The sequence below is a fragment of the Oncorhynchus mykiss genome, chromosome 7 (assembly GCF_013265735.2).
Source record: "Oncorhynchus mykiss isolate Arlee chromosome 7, USDA_OmykA_1.1, whole genome shotgun sequence".
NCBI classification, from domain to species: domain Eukaryota; kingdom Metazoa; phylum Chordata; class Actinopteri; order Salmoniformes; family Salmonidae; genus Oncorhynchus; species Oncorhynchus mykiss.
The window spans coordinates 64363687-64379795 of record NC_048571.1 but is presented as its reverse complement, the minus strand read 5'-3'; the positions used below and the strand labels follow the sequence as shown (position 1 = coordinate 64379795).

General features: G+C 42.4%; 2 protein-coding genes across 3 annotated transcripts in view; both read right to left on the bottom strand.

The window, feature by feature from the left end:
* LOC110528232 (SAP domain-containing ribonucleoprotein) overlaps positions 1 to 11439 on the bottom strand; it is a 66563-nt gene extending 55124 nt beyond the window's left edge. The window contains exons 1-9 of one of the 2 annotated variants that reach the window (XM_021610108.2): positions 11286 to 11439; positions 10314 to 10413; positions 8235 to 8272; positions 8079 to 8152; positions 5596 to 5647; positions 5318 to 5391; positions 5005 to 5042; positions 4881 to 4909; positions 2863 to 2931 (exon numbers count right to left, since the gene is read on the bottom strand). In XM_021610108.2, coding sequence (XP_021465783.1) covers positions 2863 to 2931; positions 4881 to 4909; positions 5005 to 5042; positions 5318 to 5391; positions 5596 to 5647; positions 8079 to 8152; positions 8235 to 8272; positions 10314 to 10413; positions 11286 to 11318 — 507 coding nt within the window. In that variant the 5' untranslated portion in view covers positions 11319 to 11439. Of the gene's footprint in view, positions 1 to 2862; positions 2932 to 4880; positions 4910 to 5004; positions 5043 to 5317; positions 5392 to 5595; positions 5648 to 8078; positions 8153 to 8234; positions 8276 to 10313; positions 10414 to 11285 lie in introns of both variants that reach the window. The other variant, XM_021610107.2, reaches the window with a different exon arrangement.
* Positions 11440 to 11944: 505 nt separating this feature from the next.
* On the bottom strand, positions 11945 to 15909 carry cdk2 (cyclin-dependent kinase 2). Its single transcript, XM_021610105.2, has 7 exons — positions 14919 to 15909; positions 14379 to 14456; positions 14169 to 14289; positions 13472 to 13642; positions 13219 to 13320; positions 12920 to 13123; positions 11945 to 12748 (listed from the first exon to the last, which is right to left on the bottom strand). The coding sequence occupies exons 1-7, from the start codon at positions 15032 to 15034 to the stop codon at positions 12644 to 12646; spliced, it is 897 nt and encodes a 298-aa protein (XP_021465780.1). The 5' UTR covers positions 15035 to 15909; the 3' UTR covers positions 11945 to 12643.
* Between the last annotated feature and the right edge of the window lie 200 nt (positions 15910 to 16109).

Sequence of the window (16109 nt, the reverse complement as noted above, 5' to 3'; positions counted from 1 at the left end):
GAGTGTACTACTACTCTCAATGAGCAGCTGATTCAACTAAGTACACATCAGAGGAAGAATGAATACATAACCCAGAAAACAAATGGAGTTTGGGTTGAATAATATTCTCCAACACCATGAACAGAAAGAGTTGTCCTAAATAACATGGGTAAGTCAGCAGTGAAGGATAAGTGAGGAAAACAGCTGACTGGATTAAGTGTAAGACACTTGTGATAAATTAGGTTCAGATATCTATGGGTTTCTGGGGTTAAACGTAATTATATTAACCTTACTAGATTCAAATAAGGTTTAGGAATAGGAAAGTATACCACGTTATTGTTTGATTCTGTGCTTGTTTGTAGGGTGACTTATTTTTAAATACCCAAATTCGGGATAAAATAATGATTTTGCAGGGCATTCACAGGACGTTGTACAGGAATTATGAGCACCTAATGAGCCATGGAGAACCTCACAAGTTTGACGAAATTACCGTATCTTTCAATCTAATACAGCTATTTAGTTACTTTTGTAGCTCTTGGTTAGAAGCATGCTTTTTGTAAATTGTCCCAAGTTTAGCTGGAACTGAGCCTCATCCATATGATATAAAATGTATCTTGTCAAAAGTGCAACCTGCCTTCCTGACTGTAAAAGAAACCGGCTGGACTGACTCAATGTCAATTATCATTAAATGAATGGAGAGTCTGAAATAGTGGACAAATTAAAATGTCAATTAATTCCAGAACATTTTTTAAAATATATTAAATATGGGACATGTGTGGTTGCTGGATGTGGAACAAAGGGCCAAAACACAGTACTGTCCCACACAATTGGGGCCAGTTGGCCACCCTACCCGTATACTCGGGGCCAGTTGGCCACCCTACCCGTGTAATCGGGGCCAGTTGGACACCCTACCCGTGTAACCGGGGCCAGTTGGCCACCCTACCCGTATACTTGTGTAACCGGGGCCAGTTGGCCACCCTACCCGTATACTTGTGTAACCGGGGCCAGTTGGCCACCCTACCCGTATACTTGTGTAACCGGGGCCAGTTGACCACCCTACCCGTATACTTGTGTAACCGGGGCCAGTTGGCCACCCTACCCGTATACTTGTGTAACCGGGGCCAGTTGGCCACCCTACCCGTATACTTGTGTAACCGGGGCCAGTTGGCCACCCTACCCGTATACTTGTGTAACCGGGGCCAGTTGGCCACCCTACCCGTATACTTGTGTCCAGTTGGCCACCCTACCCGTATACTTGTGTCCAGTTGGCCACCCTACCTGTATACTTGTGTAACCGGGGCCAGTTGGCCACCCTACCCGTATACTTGTGTAACCGGGGCCAGTTGGCCACCCTACCCGTATACTTGTGTAACCGGGGCCAGTTGGCCACCCTACCCGTATACTTGTGTCCAGTTGGCCACCCTACCCGTATACTTGTGTCCAGTTGGCCACCCTACCTGTATACTTGTGTAATTGGGGCCAGTTGGCCACCCTACCCGTATACTTGTGTAATTGGGGCCAGTTGGCCACCCTACCCGTATACTTGTGTAATTGGGGCCAGTTGGCCACCCTACCCGTATACTTGTGTAATTGGGGCCAGTTGGCCACCCTACCCGTATACTTGTGTAATTGGGGCCAGTTGGCCACCCTACCCGTATACTTGTGTAATTGGGGCCAGTTGGCCACCCTACCCGTATACTTGTGTAATTGGGGCCAGTTGGCCACCCTACCCGTATACTTGTGTAATTGGGGCCAGTTGGCCACCCTACCCGTATACTTGTGTAATTGGGGCCAGTTGGCCACCCTACCCGTATACTTGTGTAATTGGGGCCAGTTGGCCACCCTACCCGTATACTTGTGTAATTGGGGCCATTTGGCCACCCTACCCGTATACTTGTGTAATTGGGGCCAGTTGTGTAATTGGGGCCGTATACTTGTGAGATTGGGGTCAGTTGGCCACCCTACCCGTATACTTGTGTAATTGGGGTCAGTTGGCCACCCTACCCGTATACTTGTGTAATTGGGGCCAGTTGGCCACCCTACCCGTATACTTGTGTAATTGGGGCCAGTTGGCCATCCTACCCGTATACTTGTGTAATTGGGGTCAGTTGGCCACCCTACCCGTATACTTGTGTAATTGGGGTCAGTTGGCCACCCTACCCGTATACTTGTGTAATTGGGGCCAGTTGGCCACCCTACCCGTATACTTGTGTAATTGGGGCCAGTTGGCCACCCTACCCGTATACTTGTGTAATTGGGGCCAGTTGGCCACCCTACCCGTATACTTGTGTAATTGGGGTCAGTTGGCCACCCTACCCGTATACTTGTGTAATTGGGGCCAGTTGGCCACCCTACCCGTATACTTGTGTAATTGGGGCCAGTTGGCCACCCTACCCGTATACTTGTGTAATTGGGGTCAGTTGGCCACCCTACCTGTATACTTGTGTAATTGGGGCCAGTTGGCCACCCTACCTGTATACTTGTGTAATTGGGGCCAGTTGGCCACCCTACCTGTATACTTGTGTAATTGGGGCCAGTTGGCCACCCTACCCGTATACTTGTGTAATTGGGGCCAGTTGGCCACCCTACCCGTATACTTGTGTAATTGGGGCCAGTTGGCCACCCTACCTGTATACTTGTGTAATTGGGGCCAGTTGGCCACCCTACCTGTATACTTGTGTAATTGGGGCCAGTTGGCCACCCTACCTGTATACTTGTGTAATTGGGGCCAGTTGGCCACCCTACCTGTATACTTGTGTAATTGGGGCCAGTTGGCCACCCTACCTGTATACTTGTGTAATTGGGGCCAGTTGGCCACCCTACCTGTATATGTGTGTAATTTGAATTACTATGCAAGTTTCATGTAGTCATGAGTCAGCTCACCGTTTTGGCAACAGGGGAGACATTCATGCCAAAGCGCTCTGCCCGCTTCTTCAGGACCTCAACGCTGACCTAACAACACAGAGGGAGGAGAGGGGTTGGTTACAAGCTCCACCAAGACTAAACAGGTATGCATATACACACACACACACACTTCTATTCATAACGACAAAAAACAGTTCTGATCATTTTCATACAGTCTTGTTCTCCTCTAATAAACACAGCAGATTAACTCCTGTTCATAGAGATCCTATTAAATTACTAGAGGGGCTATGTCATAACTCCTAAAAGTTCCAGAATGGGCTGAAAATGGCAGCCACATTGGTCAGGGAGAAATCCAAACCAGTTTAATTGGAATCAATGGCATTAGAGGCATAATTCAGATTTTTCTTATGTAGGAAATTAAAAGGTATGCGATATATCAGAAATTCTGTAATATAATTGTTAATCTAAAATATGATCACATACTGTAATAAATAGAGTTTATACAGGTGTTATGCCTTGCATGTGCAAGCGCCACCACTACTGTCAGTAGTACTATCAAAGCTGTAAAAATAAAAAAGGTCTGCAAATAAGCGCATGCGCGCGCGCGCACACACACACACACACACACACACACACACACACACACACACACACGCGTTTGTAATATCACTTTGGTAATAAGACATATTTGTTTGACCGAATGGGGGAAAAGTCTGAACATCTGAAATAAGATCAGGATCAAACGAGCAGGATTTTTTTTTAAATTGCTAGGTTGTCTAACGTTATTCCCGACATGCGACTATCGCATTAGGCAGCGGAGAAGGGATGGTGATCCTGCTGCTTCTGCCTGCCAGCCATATCCTAAGCAGGTGCACCTGATTCAACCTAGCTAAATCAAAAAACAGAATAATAAATCATTTATTTTGTCAAATTGATGACAGTTTGGAAACTGGGAGGTAGTCTGTCTCCCTACATTGACTTTGGTTTGTAGTATGACAAAGACATTCACAAATATCTTTGATACATATGTTTTTAGCAACTTTTGGGGTAGCTAGCAAGCTTTAACTTGGTACCTTGCTAGTACCAATGCAACTAGCCTGAAAACAATGACCAGAAACTACTATCATTTTCAATATTCTAGCAATGATTTAGGAATCCATGTGACTAAGTATTAGCTAGGCAGCCACTTGTTGTTTTCCTATTGAAATCAAACTGTAGTTCATGAAAATAACTAGTTAGCTAGATAGACAACGAACTAAACAGGCTAGCCAGCTACCTAGCCCTGTTGCCCCAAGCTAATGTTATAAGTAAGCATGGCTAGTAGGTCCGACCATCAACCAATACAAAAACTGGCTTATAAATAAGGAGTATTTTAGATGACACATAGCTAGCTAGCTAGAGCTAATGAAACAGATTATATAGTTTTGCTATGTTTTTGGGGTAGAACATTGTTTGCATCCAACAGCTTGCTAGCTTTTTTTTCTAACCAGCACTGTCCCAGAGCTTGGAGAAATGTGTATCTGCCTCGTGCAGCAGGTGCAAGACAACTTTACCAGCATCATAGCATACATATTGGTGAATCACTGTGATGTATACAAGTGACAGTGTAATCAATGTGTAATAACTACATAAACATTTTATGTATGTGCAATTATTAAGTGACGTGCAGTCATATTCAGGTCCTGATTGGTCAACAAGCTTTTCTGACGCATCAAAGTCTTATTTGATGTGTATCTTTTTTTGACACCAAGACCAAACGGAGTTCCATAGCAAACAAACATACAGTGCAGAAAAATGGTTGAAAGTTATTTTACACAATATCTTATCACAGCACTGGCAAACCATAGCTGACCAACTCCCTGACCAAAATGGCTGATCAATCACAAGAAGGTTCATGTCCATTCTAGTATTCTAATTCCATGACAATGTTATAGCAGCCTACTGTAAATGTGAGGATTATGTGAGGTGTCATTTTATGTGCCGTCACCGTTGCAGTAGGAAAATAAAAAATGAATATAACCCCCCTTGATACTCACAGTTGGTTTGCTATTCGCAACTGGTGCACCTAATAGACATAGACAAAGAAAAAAAATCTAATGAATTACACACTTTGGACTGGTCATGCTGAAGGACCTATGAAAGGCTAAAAATCCAACTCACCTGGTGTGGAAGCCGGCGTTGGAGCTGGTAAACCGAACCTGACAAACATCAGGTCCATTCAGTTAATATTCACTCACACAACCTACATCTTTTCAACATCCATTTTACTATGCTTTCAACAGTCAGACCAATATGACTTCCCATGGGGCAGATTGCCACATATAATATCTTTGTTATTCTTTTAATGTAACCTGATTTAACCTGACATTGTTCACGGAGTAATGATCAAAACTTGATTGTTAACTACTATATTTCATCGATTTGAGGAGGTCAAGAGATCCATTATAATGTGGAATTCAGTCCAGGGGCTCACCTGGCAGCGCGGGCCTCTTTCTTACTATCAGCAGTGGCAGGCAGGTTGAAACGCTCCGCCCTCTTTTGCAGCTTCTGTGATGGACACAAATACAAGTTGAAGATTCATACAAGTACACTTCATCAATATAGTGCCAATAGGGCAGGTACACATTCATCCCGTCAAGGTTTCCAATACCGAGTGAGGATTACTAGAGCTGACGAGAATAACATGGTGGGAAACAATGATTTTAAATCTATTGATACACCAGTTATTCTGTGCATCATGCTACTACATACCTCCTCTGCAGCTGCTGGGGCAGTGATTTTCACAACTTTCTTCTCAGCATCCCTAAAGCAAGAAAAAAAATGAATTGAATTAAACCATTAGGGCGGTGAATACAGTATCCAGTGAAAAACTGTAACCCTAGCCTGCCCTCTACTGGTCAAAAATAAACAACTGCACAGCCAGTAGCTGCAGTATGTCTCTATTAATTGTCCAGTGATTGTCGAGTATTCAAAAGTTAGCTTAGAAAATAAAATGTGACAATTGTCTGCTAGGGTGCGTTACCATTTAACTAACTTATCTGAAGAAGAAAAAACAGCTGGACATAATGACATCACCCCCCCAAAAACAAGTTTGGGAAAAAATGTAGTGGCAGAACTGTTTCCATTACTCATTTAGGGTAATTGCGCATAAATACATTGACGACAGCCTGTACACCCTCCCACCTATCTGTTTCATGTCTCAGGTAGCCTGTGAAAGCCAGGGTGGATAGAATGTAATAACTGACTAATATTTGCCATATTCTAATAATTCTCATGTGCCATACGCTACATGGCCAAAAGTATGTGGACACCTGCTCGTCAAACATCTCATTCCAAAATCACGGGCATTAATATGGAGTTGGTCTCCCCTTTGCTGCTATAACAGCCTCCACTCTTCTGGGAAGGCTTTCCACTAGATGCTGGAACATTTTCCTACTGCGACAGTGACCTGCTTCCATTCAACCACAAAAGCATTAGTGAGGTCGGCACTGATGTTGGGCGAATAGGCCAGGCTCACAGTCTGCATTTCAATTCATCCCAAAGGTGTTTGATGGGGTTGAGGTCAGGGCTCTGTGCAAGCCAGTCAAGTTCTTTCACACCAATCTCGACAAACCATTTCTGTATGGACCTCGCTTTGTGCACAGGGGTATTGTCATGCTGAACCAGGAAAGGGCCTTCCCCAAACTGTTGCCACAAAGTTGGAAGCACAGAATCATCTAGAATGTCATTGTATGCTGTAGCTTTAAGGTTTCCTTCACTGGAACTAAGGGGCCTAGACCGTACCATGAAACAACCCCAGACCATTATTCCTCCTCCACCTAACTTTACAGTTGGCACTATGCATTGGGGCAGGTAGCGTTCTCCTGGCATCCGCCAAACCCAGATATGTCAGTCGGACTGCCAGATGGTGAAGCGTGATTCATCACTCTAGATAACGCATTTCCACTGCTCCAGAGTCCAATGGCGGCGAGCTTCACATCCCTCCAGCTGACGCTTGGCATTGTGATCTTAGGCTTGTGTGTGGCTGCTCGGCCATGGAAACACATTTCATGAAGCTCCCGACGAACAGTTCTTCTGCAAGACGTTGCTTCCAGAGGTGGTTTGGAACTCGGTAGTGGGTGTTGCAATCGAGGTCAAACTACTTTTACGTGCTCCAGCACTTGGCGGTCCCATTCTGTGAGCTTGTGTGGCCTACCACTTCGCGGCTGAGCCATTGTTGCTCCTAGACGTTTCCACTTCACAATAACAGCATTTACAGTTGACCGGGAAAGTTCTGGCAGGACAGGTATTTGACGAACTGACTTATTGGAAAGGTGGCATCCTATGACGGTGCCACGTTGAAAGTCACTGAGCTCTCAAGATAGGCCATTCAACTGCCAATGTTTGTCTATGGAGATTGCATGGCTGTGTGCTCGATTTTATACTCCGGTCAGCAACGGGTGTAGCTGAAATAGCTAAATCCACTCATTTGAAGGGGTGTCCACATACTTTTGTATATATAGTGTACATCATCGGTGCCAACTTATCGCCACGTTGCGTGCCATGTTAAGAATGTATCTCCTGTTGGCTATATCGGAAATAATTGTATGGTGAAACTTGTCGGCCAACCAAAAAAGCAAGTTAAAGAAATTCAGGCATTCGTGAAAGTCTGGACAAACCTTGTCTTGCAAAGAAACATTTTTATAGTGGATTTATTTTATTTTGCAAGCTGTAGGTATTTAGAATCAAATGTGGAGTGGAGCTTTAGGTACATGACATCACGTGCCTTCAAAATTAGTCTGCAATTATTATTTATTGGAAAAAGTTGCCATCTTCATTTGTCGCGATAAAGTTTAACAAAAGAAAAATCAACCCCTGTAGAACTGATAAAAATGTATGATCTTTGGAAAATGTCTTCTATATCTGCCGTTTCCAATGATTTTTGCAACATTGCTTTTGTCGGACAAACGTGGATTACTGGAAACCTGTCTATTGAAATAATCCCCCAAAGACATCTTGTACATATGGCAACAGAAATAGATCAGGAATTGCAATCATAGATAACAAAAATAACATGCTGACATCAAGCTTCATCTTAACACTGAATTAAGAAAATACGATGTAATGTTGAAAAACTGCTGAATTTACCATGAGAATCATATTAAAAATGATTAGGCCTACTTCAATCACATAATAACCATTAGGACATAAAATATTCAATAGGTAGGTGGGTGTGAGTGAAATAGAGTACTGACTTTTCAGGTACAGCTGCCTCTCCTGCTGCCTCTTCTGCAGGTCTTTCATTGATTTCCTCCTCTTTAGGATCGTCCTGTAAATACACACGTAATCTCAACAAATCCTCCACAAATTTAAAGATATTCAGAAATATTGTAATAGTAAAGTATTCCTACCTCTAACTCTCCCAAGACCTCCTCTTCATTCACCTCATCTTCTGGAACATAACATGCTAAATATATATTTTCCTCACATTGTAAAGCCAACAAGCTGGCTGAAAAAACAATAATGTTTATCTGAACATAGTACATTAGAGAATGCATACTTCACCTGTCATGAATAATGCTACATACAGTGCATTCAGAAAGTATTTAAACCACTTTACATTTTTCCACATTGTCACAGCCTTATTCTAAAATGGATTAAACAAAACACAATACCCCATAATGACAAAGCAAAAACTTTATTTGAAACGTATATAAAAAATAAAAAAACATTAATAACTTATTTACATTAGTATTCAGACCCTTTGCTATGAAACACAAAATTGAGCTCGGGTGCATCCTGTTTCCATTGATCATCCTTGAGATGTTTCTACAACTTGATTGGAGTCCACCTGTGGTAAATTCAATTGATTGGACGTGATTTGGAACGGCACACACCTTTCCAGATAAGGTCCCAGAGTAGAAAGTGTACGTCAGAGCAAAAACCAAGCCATGAGGTTAAAGGAATTGTCCGTGGAACTCTGAGACAAGATTGTGTCGAGGCACAGATCTGGGGAAGGGTACCAAAACATGTCTGCAGCATTGAAGGTCCCCAAGAACATAGTGGCCTCCATCATTCTTAAATGGAAGAAGTTTGGAACCACCAAGACTCTTCCTTGAGCTGGCCGCCTGGCCAAATTGAGCAATCAGGGGAGAAGGGCCTTGGTCAGGGAGGTGGCTCAGAACCCGCTAATCACTCTGACAGAGTTCCTCTGTGGAGATGGGAGAATCGTCCACAAGGACAACCATCTCTGCAGCACTCCACCAATCAGGCATTTATGGTAGAGTGGCCAGGCGGAAGCCACTCCTCAGTAAAAAGCACATGACAGCCAGCTTGGGGTTTGCCAAAAGGCACCTAAAGGACTCCCAGGCCATGAGAAACAAGATTATCTGGTCTGATGAAACCAAGATTGAACTCTTTGGCCTCAAAGCGTCACGTCTGGAGGAAACATGGCACCATCCCTACGGTGAAGCATGGCGGTGGCAGCATCATGCTGTGGGGATGTTTTTCAGTGGCAGGGACTGGGAGACTAGTGAGGATTGAGGGGAAAAGTACAGAGAGATCCTTGATAACCTGCTCAGGACCTCAGACTGGGGCAAAGGTTCACATTCCAACAGGACAACAACTCGAAGCACACAGCCAAGACAACACAGGAGTGACTTGGGAACAAGTCTCTGAATGTCCTTGAGTGGCTGAGCCAGAGCTTGAACCTGATGGAACATCTCTGGAGATACCTCTTAATATCTGTGCTGCAACATTCCCCATCCAACCTGACAGAGCTTGAGAGGATCTGCCAAGAAGAATGGAGAAGCTCCCCAAATACTGGTGTGCCAAGCTTGTGGTGTCATACGCAAGAAGACCCAAGGCTGTAATCGCTGCCAAAGGTGCTTCAACAAAGTACTGACTAAAGGTTTGAATACTTAAATAAATGTCAGTTTGTTTTATTTGTAATACATTTGACAAATTCTAAACCTGTTTTTGCCTTGTCATTATAGGATATTGTGTGTAGATTGAGAAAAGAAAAACAACTTTCACCCGTTTTAAAATAAGGCTGCAATTTAACAACATGTGGAAAGTCAAGGGGTCTGAATATTTTTAAATCCACTGTACATCTATCAAACTAAGATTCAGTTATTGTAAAAATCAAGACAATTCATGATACCATCCAAAAAAGAGTAAGGCTTATAGTAGTAGTTTTTTAAATTAAGGTGAGTTCAGAAACAAAACAAGAGAATAAGTAGATCTGAGGGAACGTGTTTGTTATTATGCAAAAACAAGAAACCACAGACCGACACCTAAACATGACAATGCATGCTGCTAATAGTGTAATAGATGGAACCGAAGTGAACCCTCCATGGCAACATTCACAGGGCTGTGGAGCATTACGCATTCGCACAAGGCAACAAAAAAAACATACACATTTAAATTGTACAATCTGCGCTATTAAGAAATGAGTGAGTGTTAATGCAAGAAAGTCAAGTCCACCATACCATGCTCCTCAAGGTACGCCTGCAACCGTCCAATAAGGTCACCTTTGTTTCCTTTCACCTCCAATCCCCTCACAGCACACTCCTGCTTGAGCTCAGCCAACTGAAGGTGAAGTTAGGGTCAACAAATGTATAACACTTTGTTAGTGGAGAGGGTATGCATATAATACAGTAGCAAATTAACATTGATTAAATGTATACTACAACGAACGAACGAAATCAGTGCTATAATAAACATGGCTACCACATGAGTAAACAGTTTTGGCACAACTCAATGCAGCAATTTGACAACAGACCAAGCTAGGCCTAAAGTACTGATAGTGAAATGTACAATAACTTGCCGTATACGGGGTTACAGGGGCAGTTTTGACAATGTAAATAACTGCTAGCTATCCAACCAATAATAACGAGCTCAATTAAAGTATGCTAGCTGACTATAGAGCAAACTTTGCACACTAACGTTAGCTAGCGAACGTATTCATTTGCAAGGTGGAATGTATTTAGCTAGCTAAATTAATTCGTACAGCTAGCTGTTAAACTGACGACGTTCTGTGTTTTACAGTAACGTAAGCCTACTAACGTTAACGTTAATGTGCTTATGTCTAGATGGGAAACAGTTGTTATACTTTTTTAAGAAAGTTGCTTTTAGGCCATTTAGCTAGCTAACCCTAACCATTTTCCTAACCTTAACCTAATTCTCATAGCCTGTTGCGTAAATTCTCCTAAACCTTCTACGAAAAGTCCATTATGACAAAATATATATATCGTTAACTAGTTAGCACATCAGCCGTTAACTTTTAGCTAGCTTCCATTTGCAGGCATATCACACTGCATTACTACCGCACAACTACATTAGATAGCGTTGTAAATCGTAAAATAAGCATATTTTCAATCACTTGTCAATTTTACAAAAAAACTAGATTATGAATAATTCCGTATACATTGAATTGCATTCATTTTTTATTGTTTTCTCACCTTCAATTTATGGATTTCAACAACGTCGGCCATCTTGTTTGTATCGGGTAAGAGCGGAAACAAAATATCCAATGCGGTAGTGCGCTTTACTGAAAGGCGTAACAAAACGACCGATGATTGGCTGTACGAGGCTTGTCTACTCTCGTGTGAAACGGTATAAATGCTGAAAAAGTTCAGTGGTGCTGCCATCTGCCGATACTTTACTAGATTTTAACACATCAAAATATAATTCCCTCAGTAACTAAGTGACTCATATACTACAAAAATATAAACTCAACAGAACAATTTCAAAGATTTTACTGATTTACAGTTCATACAAGGAAATCAGTCAAATTAAATACATTTATTAGGGAATGGTATCAAACACCTGGAAACCACGTGATGTAATTGATACCATTCCACTGACTGCACTCGAGTCATTACCACAAGCCCATTCTCCCCAGTTAAGGTGCCACCAACCTCCTGTGCGTTGCAGGGCCATCCATTGGGAGAGGGGAGGCAGAAACCTCCTGTGCTGGGCAGGGCTGCAGCCATGGAGTCAACCAGAGTTAGCTTTTCCCCACAAAATGGCTTTGGCAAAGGAGAAATTCTGACTAACAGGGATAAACACATTTGTGCACAAAACTCTGAAAAATAAGTTTGTGCATATGGAACATTTCTGCGATTTTTGGTATTTATTTCAGATCAAGACATGGGATCAACACTACATGTTGTGATTGTTCAAAAACAATTTACTTGTAATTAACCCTCCTTTACCCCCTTTTGTTTGTGGCTATACTATAGAACTTCTTATGTCAAGCCTTGATGAAATATCTTCAAAAATAACACAGACCATATGTTTCATATTGTCACACAATGTTAACCTAACTCAAATGAAGAGCTTGCCGAAAGTTGGCACAGGATTGTGAATGTTAACTCGCATATAGTACCTGTAAATATACAAAATTACATGAATTGAAAAGACAATAGAAGATTTGGAACAAGTTTATCTTTATGTATAATCATTAAACATTTATAAAATTGGCATAACAAGTTTGATAAAATCTAAACACAACCCCTTCAATACAAATCGAATGCTGAAACAACTGGAATTTTCCAATCCATTCTCCACTCCATAACAAGCACTCATAGCTGTAAAGAAAAAAGAAGAAAAAAAACTCACAGGACATCTAATTTATAAAACGCTGGTTTTAGCTGCTGGAATGATTTTTGGAATGGCACCCATATTTCCCTGTGATCTCTCCCATCTTCTGGACTGTACTATTCAGGTGTGGATAAGAGCTGTGGCAGTCCTTATGCTCAGAGGTCTCTCATGGAAAGACCCTGCGCTATGTATTGTCCCTGTCAGTCTGCATGTCTCAGAGTCGTAGGTGTGGCATTGGCATGGTGACGTCACGGAAGAACCGATGGACAAGGGCATTTTTTGCAGATATCCTCTTGTTTGGGTCATAGGCCAGCATTTGCTGGAAGAATAAGAAAATGTCATAATAAGGTACAATCTACTAAATGATTTAAATCGGCTAGTGACAGCAAAGTGTGAAGCTCTGAGCAATAATTTCAAGTGATTACATTTTATTAATCTTATTGGTACTAGCCCAATACCAAAACATCATTAATGTGGTTAGAGTTCTCACCCCAAGAAGCTCTCTCCCGTCGTCATCCAGAGGGGGCACCACTTTGGACAGCTCCTGCCGGGCCCACTTTGGGAAGGAGGGCTTGTAGTCGGGCATGGAGGTGACTCCTGGCCAGGCCGCCTCATCCGGAGTACCCAGGGTACGGAAGATTCGGAACAGCTGATCGATCTCGGAGTCACCTGGAAACAAGGCCCTCCTAGTGATCTGAAGAATGAATCGGAAAGTTTGGAGATGAAGTGACACCTTGCTTTATAAAAATGTTGACGCTGCAAAATATTATAGCCAGACAATAAATGTACCATTTCAGCAAAGATGCAACCCAAACTCCAGATGTCAACAGCTGTAGAGTAGTATTTGCAGCCCAAGAGAATTTCTGGAGCTCGGTACCATAGAGTTACCACCTGAGAAATGTTAATACATGTTAGTTTCCCTATCATGGGCTCAAAAATGATGAGATGCTCACAGGATCATAACACAAGTGAAACACTAATATTGCTAGTCATTGACCACAGCAAAATACAGTGTGGTGTATGTATATTGTGTATGCCTCACCTCATGAGTGTAGGTGCGGACAGGCACCCCGAAGGCCCTAGCCAGGCCGAAGTCAGCAAGCTTGATCTCCCCCTGGGCATTGATGAGCAGGTTCTGGGGCTTCAGGTCCCGATGGAGAACCCTGTGGGAGTGACAGAAGGCCAGGCCCTGTAGCAGCTGGAACAGGTAACTCTGCAAACACACCATAATTAGATTCATAGGGAGACAGACAGTCATACAACCTGATAGGTTACCATATTGTTTTCATTTCAGGTGACAAAATGTATGTAGCACTGCCATACAAAATGCAGAACAGAGTTATGCTACAACCTGGTAAAAAAAACAAAACCACAACATTACACATACAGAAACATTGTGTTAGTTGGTAAATAATCAAACAATTGCCATACATGTACTTTTTACTTGGGTCTTTCACCTTGATAACAATGCACAGTAGTTAGATGATATGCCCACCTGACAAAGACCCAAGTGGAATTGAAACATGTCTCAAATCACAGTGGGGGCACTGTTGTCCTGTATGGCTCAATTAAAGCATAGCACTTGCAATGTCAGGGTTGTGCATTCAATTCCTGGGGCCACCCAGGAAAAAAAAGCTATGCTGGCGTGACTAAGTTGCTTTGGATAAAAGTGTCTGCTAAATGCATCACCTATTGTTTTTTTGGTCAGTCTAAACAAATTGCGTGTGCAGTCTGAATACCTTGACAAGTGGCAAAGCGATACCAGAGACAGAGGAGGAGTCCATGAACTTCTTGAGGTCCTGATGTAGGAACTCAAAAACCAGGTACAGTTTGTTCTCTGTGTGGATGACATCACGGAGCCTGTCGATGTGAAAGTACAGAGATATCAATGTAAGCACAATTTAACAGAGAAATCTGGTGTTTAACATAAGTAGCTCAATGGTACATACTCAACAATATTTGGGTGGCTGAGCTCTTTGAGGAGTGATATCTCTCGGATGGCAGTGCTTGGTACTCCCTCTGTTTCCCTAAGAAGGCATAATATCACACCATCATCCCATTCCTCACAAAGTCAGCCAAATTAATTTGAACATTGCATGGGGTCCATCCATTGTGTAGTGTATAACATGGTGCAGTTAATAATAACTTTTTTTTCTACATGTGTCTGGACGTGATTTCTAGTTCTAAATAGCTGGATCTACTTATGAGAACGTTACAGTCCATGTGACCAATGATAGCAGTAGCTGTCAAGACAGTGACTTGTTTTGTCGTACAAAGCTTTAAAAGCTAACTAAGCTATCCAGGTAGTTAGCTATAAACTAGCATAACATGGGCTACTTTCAAGACTCACTGGTTATCAATTCAGGTCAAGTAACTAGGTAGCGACATAGCCAAATAGGTAGCGACGGAGGAGCCAGCTACTTGCCAAGGTGACAATTAGCTGGCTAACGATAGCCAGCTAACCTAGCTGTCAGTCAGACACCACTTACGTGTCTAGTCTGATTTTCTTGAGGGCAACGGTCTCTCCAGTGACTTTGTTCTTTGCCTTGTACACCACTCCGTACGTCCCTTCTCCAATCTTTTCCACTTTCTGAAATGATTCCATGTCACACAAGTTCTGTTTTGGTTAGCTAGCTAGAGAGCTATCATCTAATACAAACCGCTGTATTTTTTTAAACAAAGAAAAACGTTAGCTAACAGCAGTAGCTGCCTCAAATTCAAGCTAACGTTAGAATGCGAACTAACTAAACTTTTGTGAATAAATCTGCAACTTTGTAACGTTGCCGCCAACGTGTTTCGCCAGGAACAACTTGGAGCGGGAGCCCATCAGGATTATCACACGATAAATAAAAGGAATCAGTTAAGCGGGTTGCAACACGTTCGACTCGAAACAAAAGTAACAGAACCCGCCAGTTCCCGCGTTGTTAATGCCACGCCTTGGATGAACTAGAGAACCGCCCAATTTTCAATATACGACCAATCACTGACAGCCCAATGATCAAAATATTACAACTGAGACGCACATTCAGGAAAGAAACAAACGATGAATGGATGGAACATTGGACCAAAGACAGTGCAGTATGAAGCTTGACAGAAACTGCTTCTCCAATAGAAATACCCGATCACTCTTGTAGTAGACGATGTCATGGTGACGTTGGCTAGCTAAACTCATGAACAGAAACACTTAATCGGGTCTACACGTTAAATTCATTGTTGTAAATACGTATGCTTCCAATAACAAATCAGGAAACGGTGTCTAAACGCCCGTCTCGCGCCAAACTGCGCATGTGCAGGCCGTCAACACAAAGACACTCCTTCGATATTAAGTTGTTTTTGAGTTTTGAGTCAGTTTGTCACTTTCACGAGGTTGGAGTAATAACATGTTAAACTACTGAAGACATTAGCTCGAATCTAGGTTGTGCCTTTAGATTTTGAGAAAATTAACAACTAATGAATGATGTTTCATGTCTCTCATCGACTTCTCAAGTCCCGGCCTGGTCTGTTTGGTCTCTTTCTTGAGCATTCCCGGAAGTCTTACGATGTTGCGCCTCTGGGTTTGGAAACTGTGATTGGACCCTGTTTTTCAGTGAGAATCAGCTGGGTTTATGCCATAGAGATCCTATTAAATTACTAGAGAGGATATGTCACGATCCCTCAAAGTTCCAGAATGGGGCGAAAAT

What these genes read in the sequence shown, in the direction of transcription:
- cdk2 (XM_021610105.2), bottom strand. Translation starts at nt 15,034, where the DNA reads ATGGAATCATTTCAGAAAGTGGAAAAGATTGGAGAAGGGACGTACGGA. An exon ending in AAGAAAATCAGACTAGACAC is followed by an intron (nt 14,457 to 14,918) that starts GTAAGTGGTGTC and finishes ATGCCTTCTTAG; the next exon opens with GGAAACAGAGGGAGTACCAA. An exon ending in TCGCTTTGCCACTTGTCAAG is followed by an intron (nt 13,643 to 14,168) that starts GTATTCAGACTG and finishes GTGTGTTTGCAG; the next exon opens with AGTTACCTGTTCCAGCTGCT.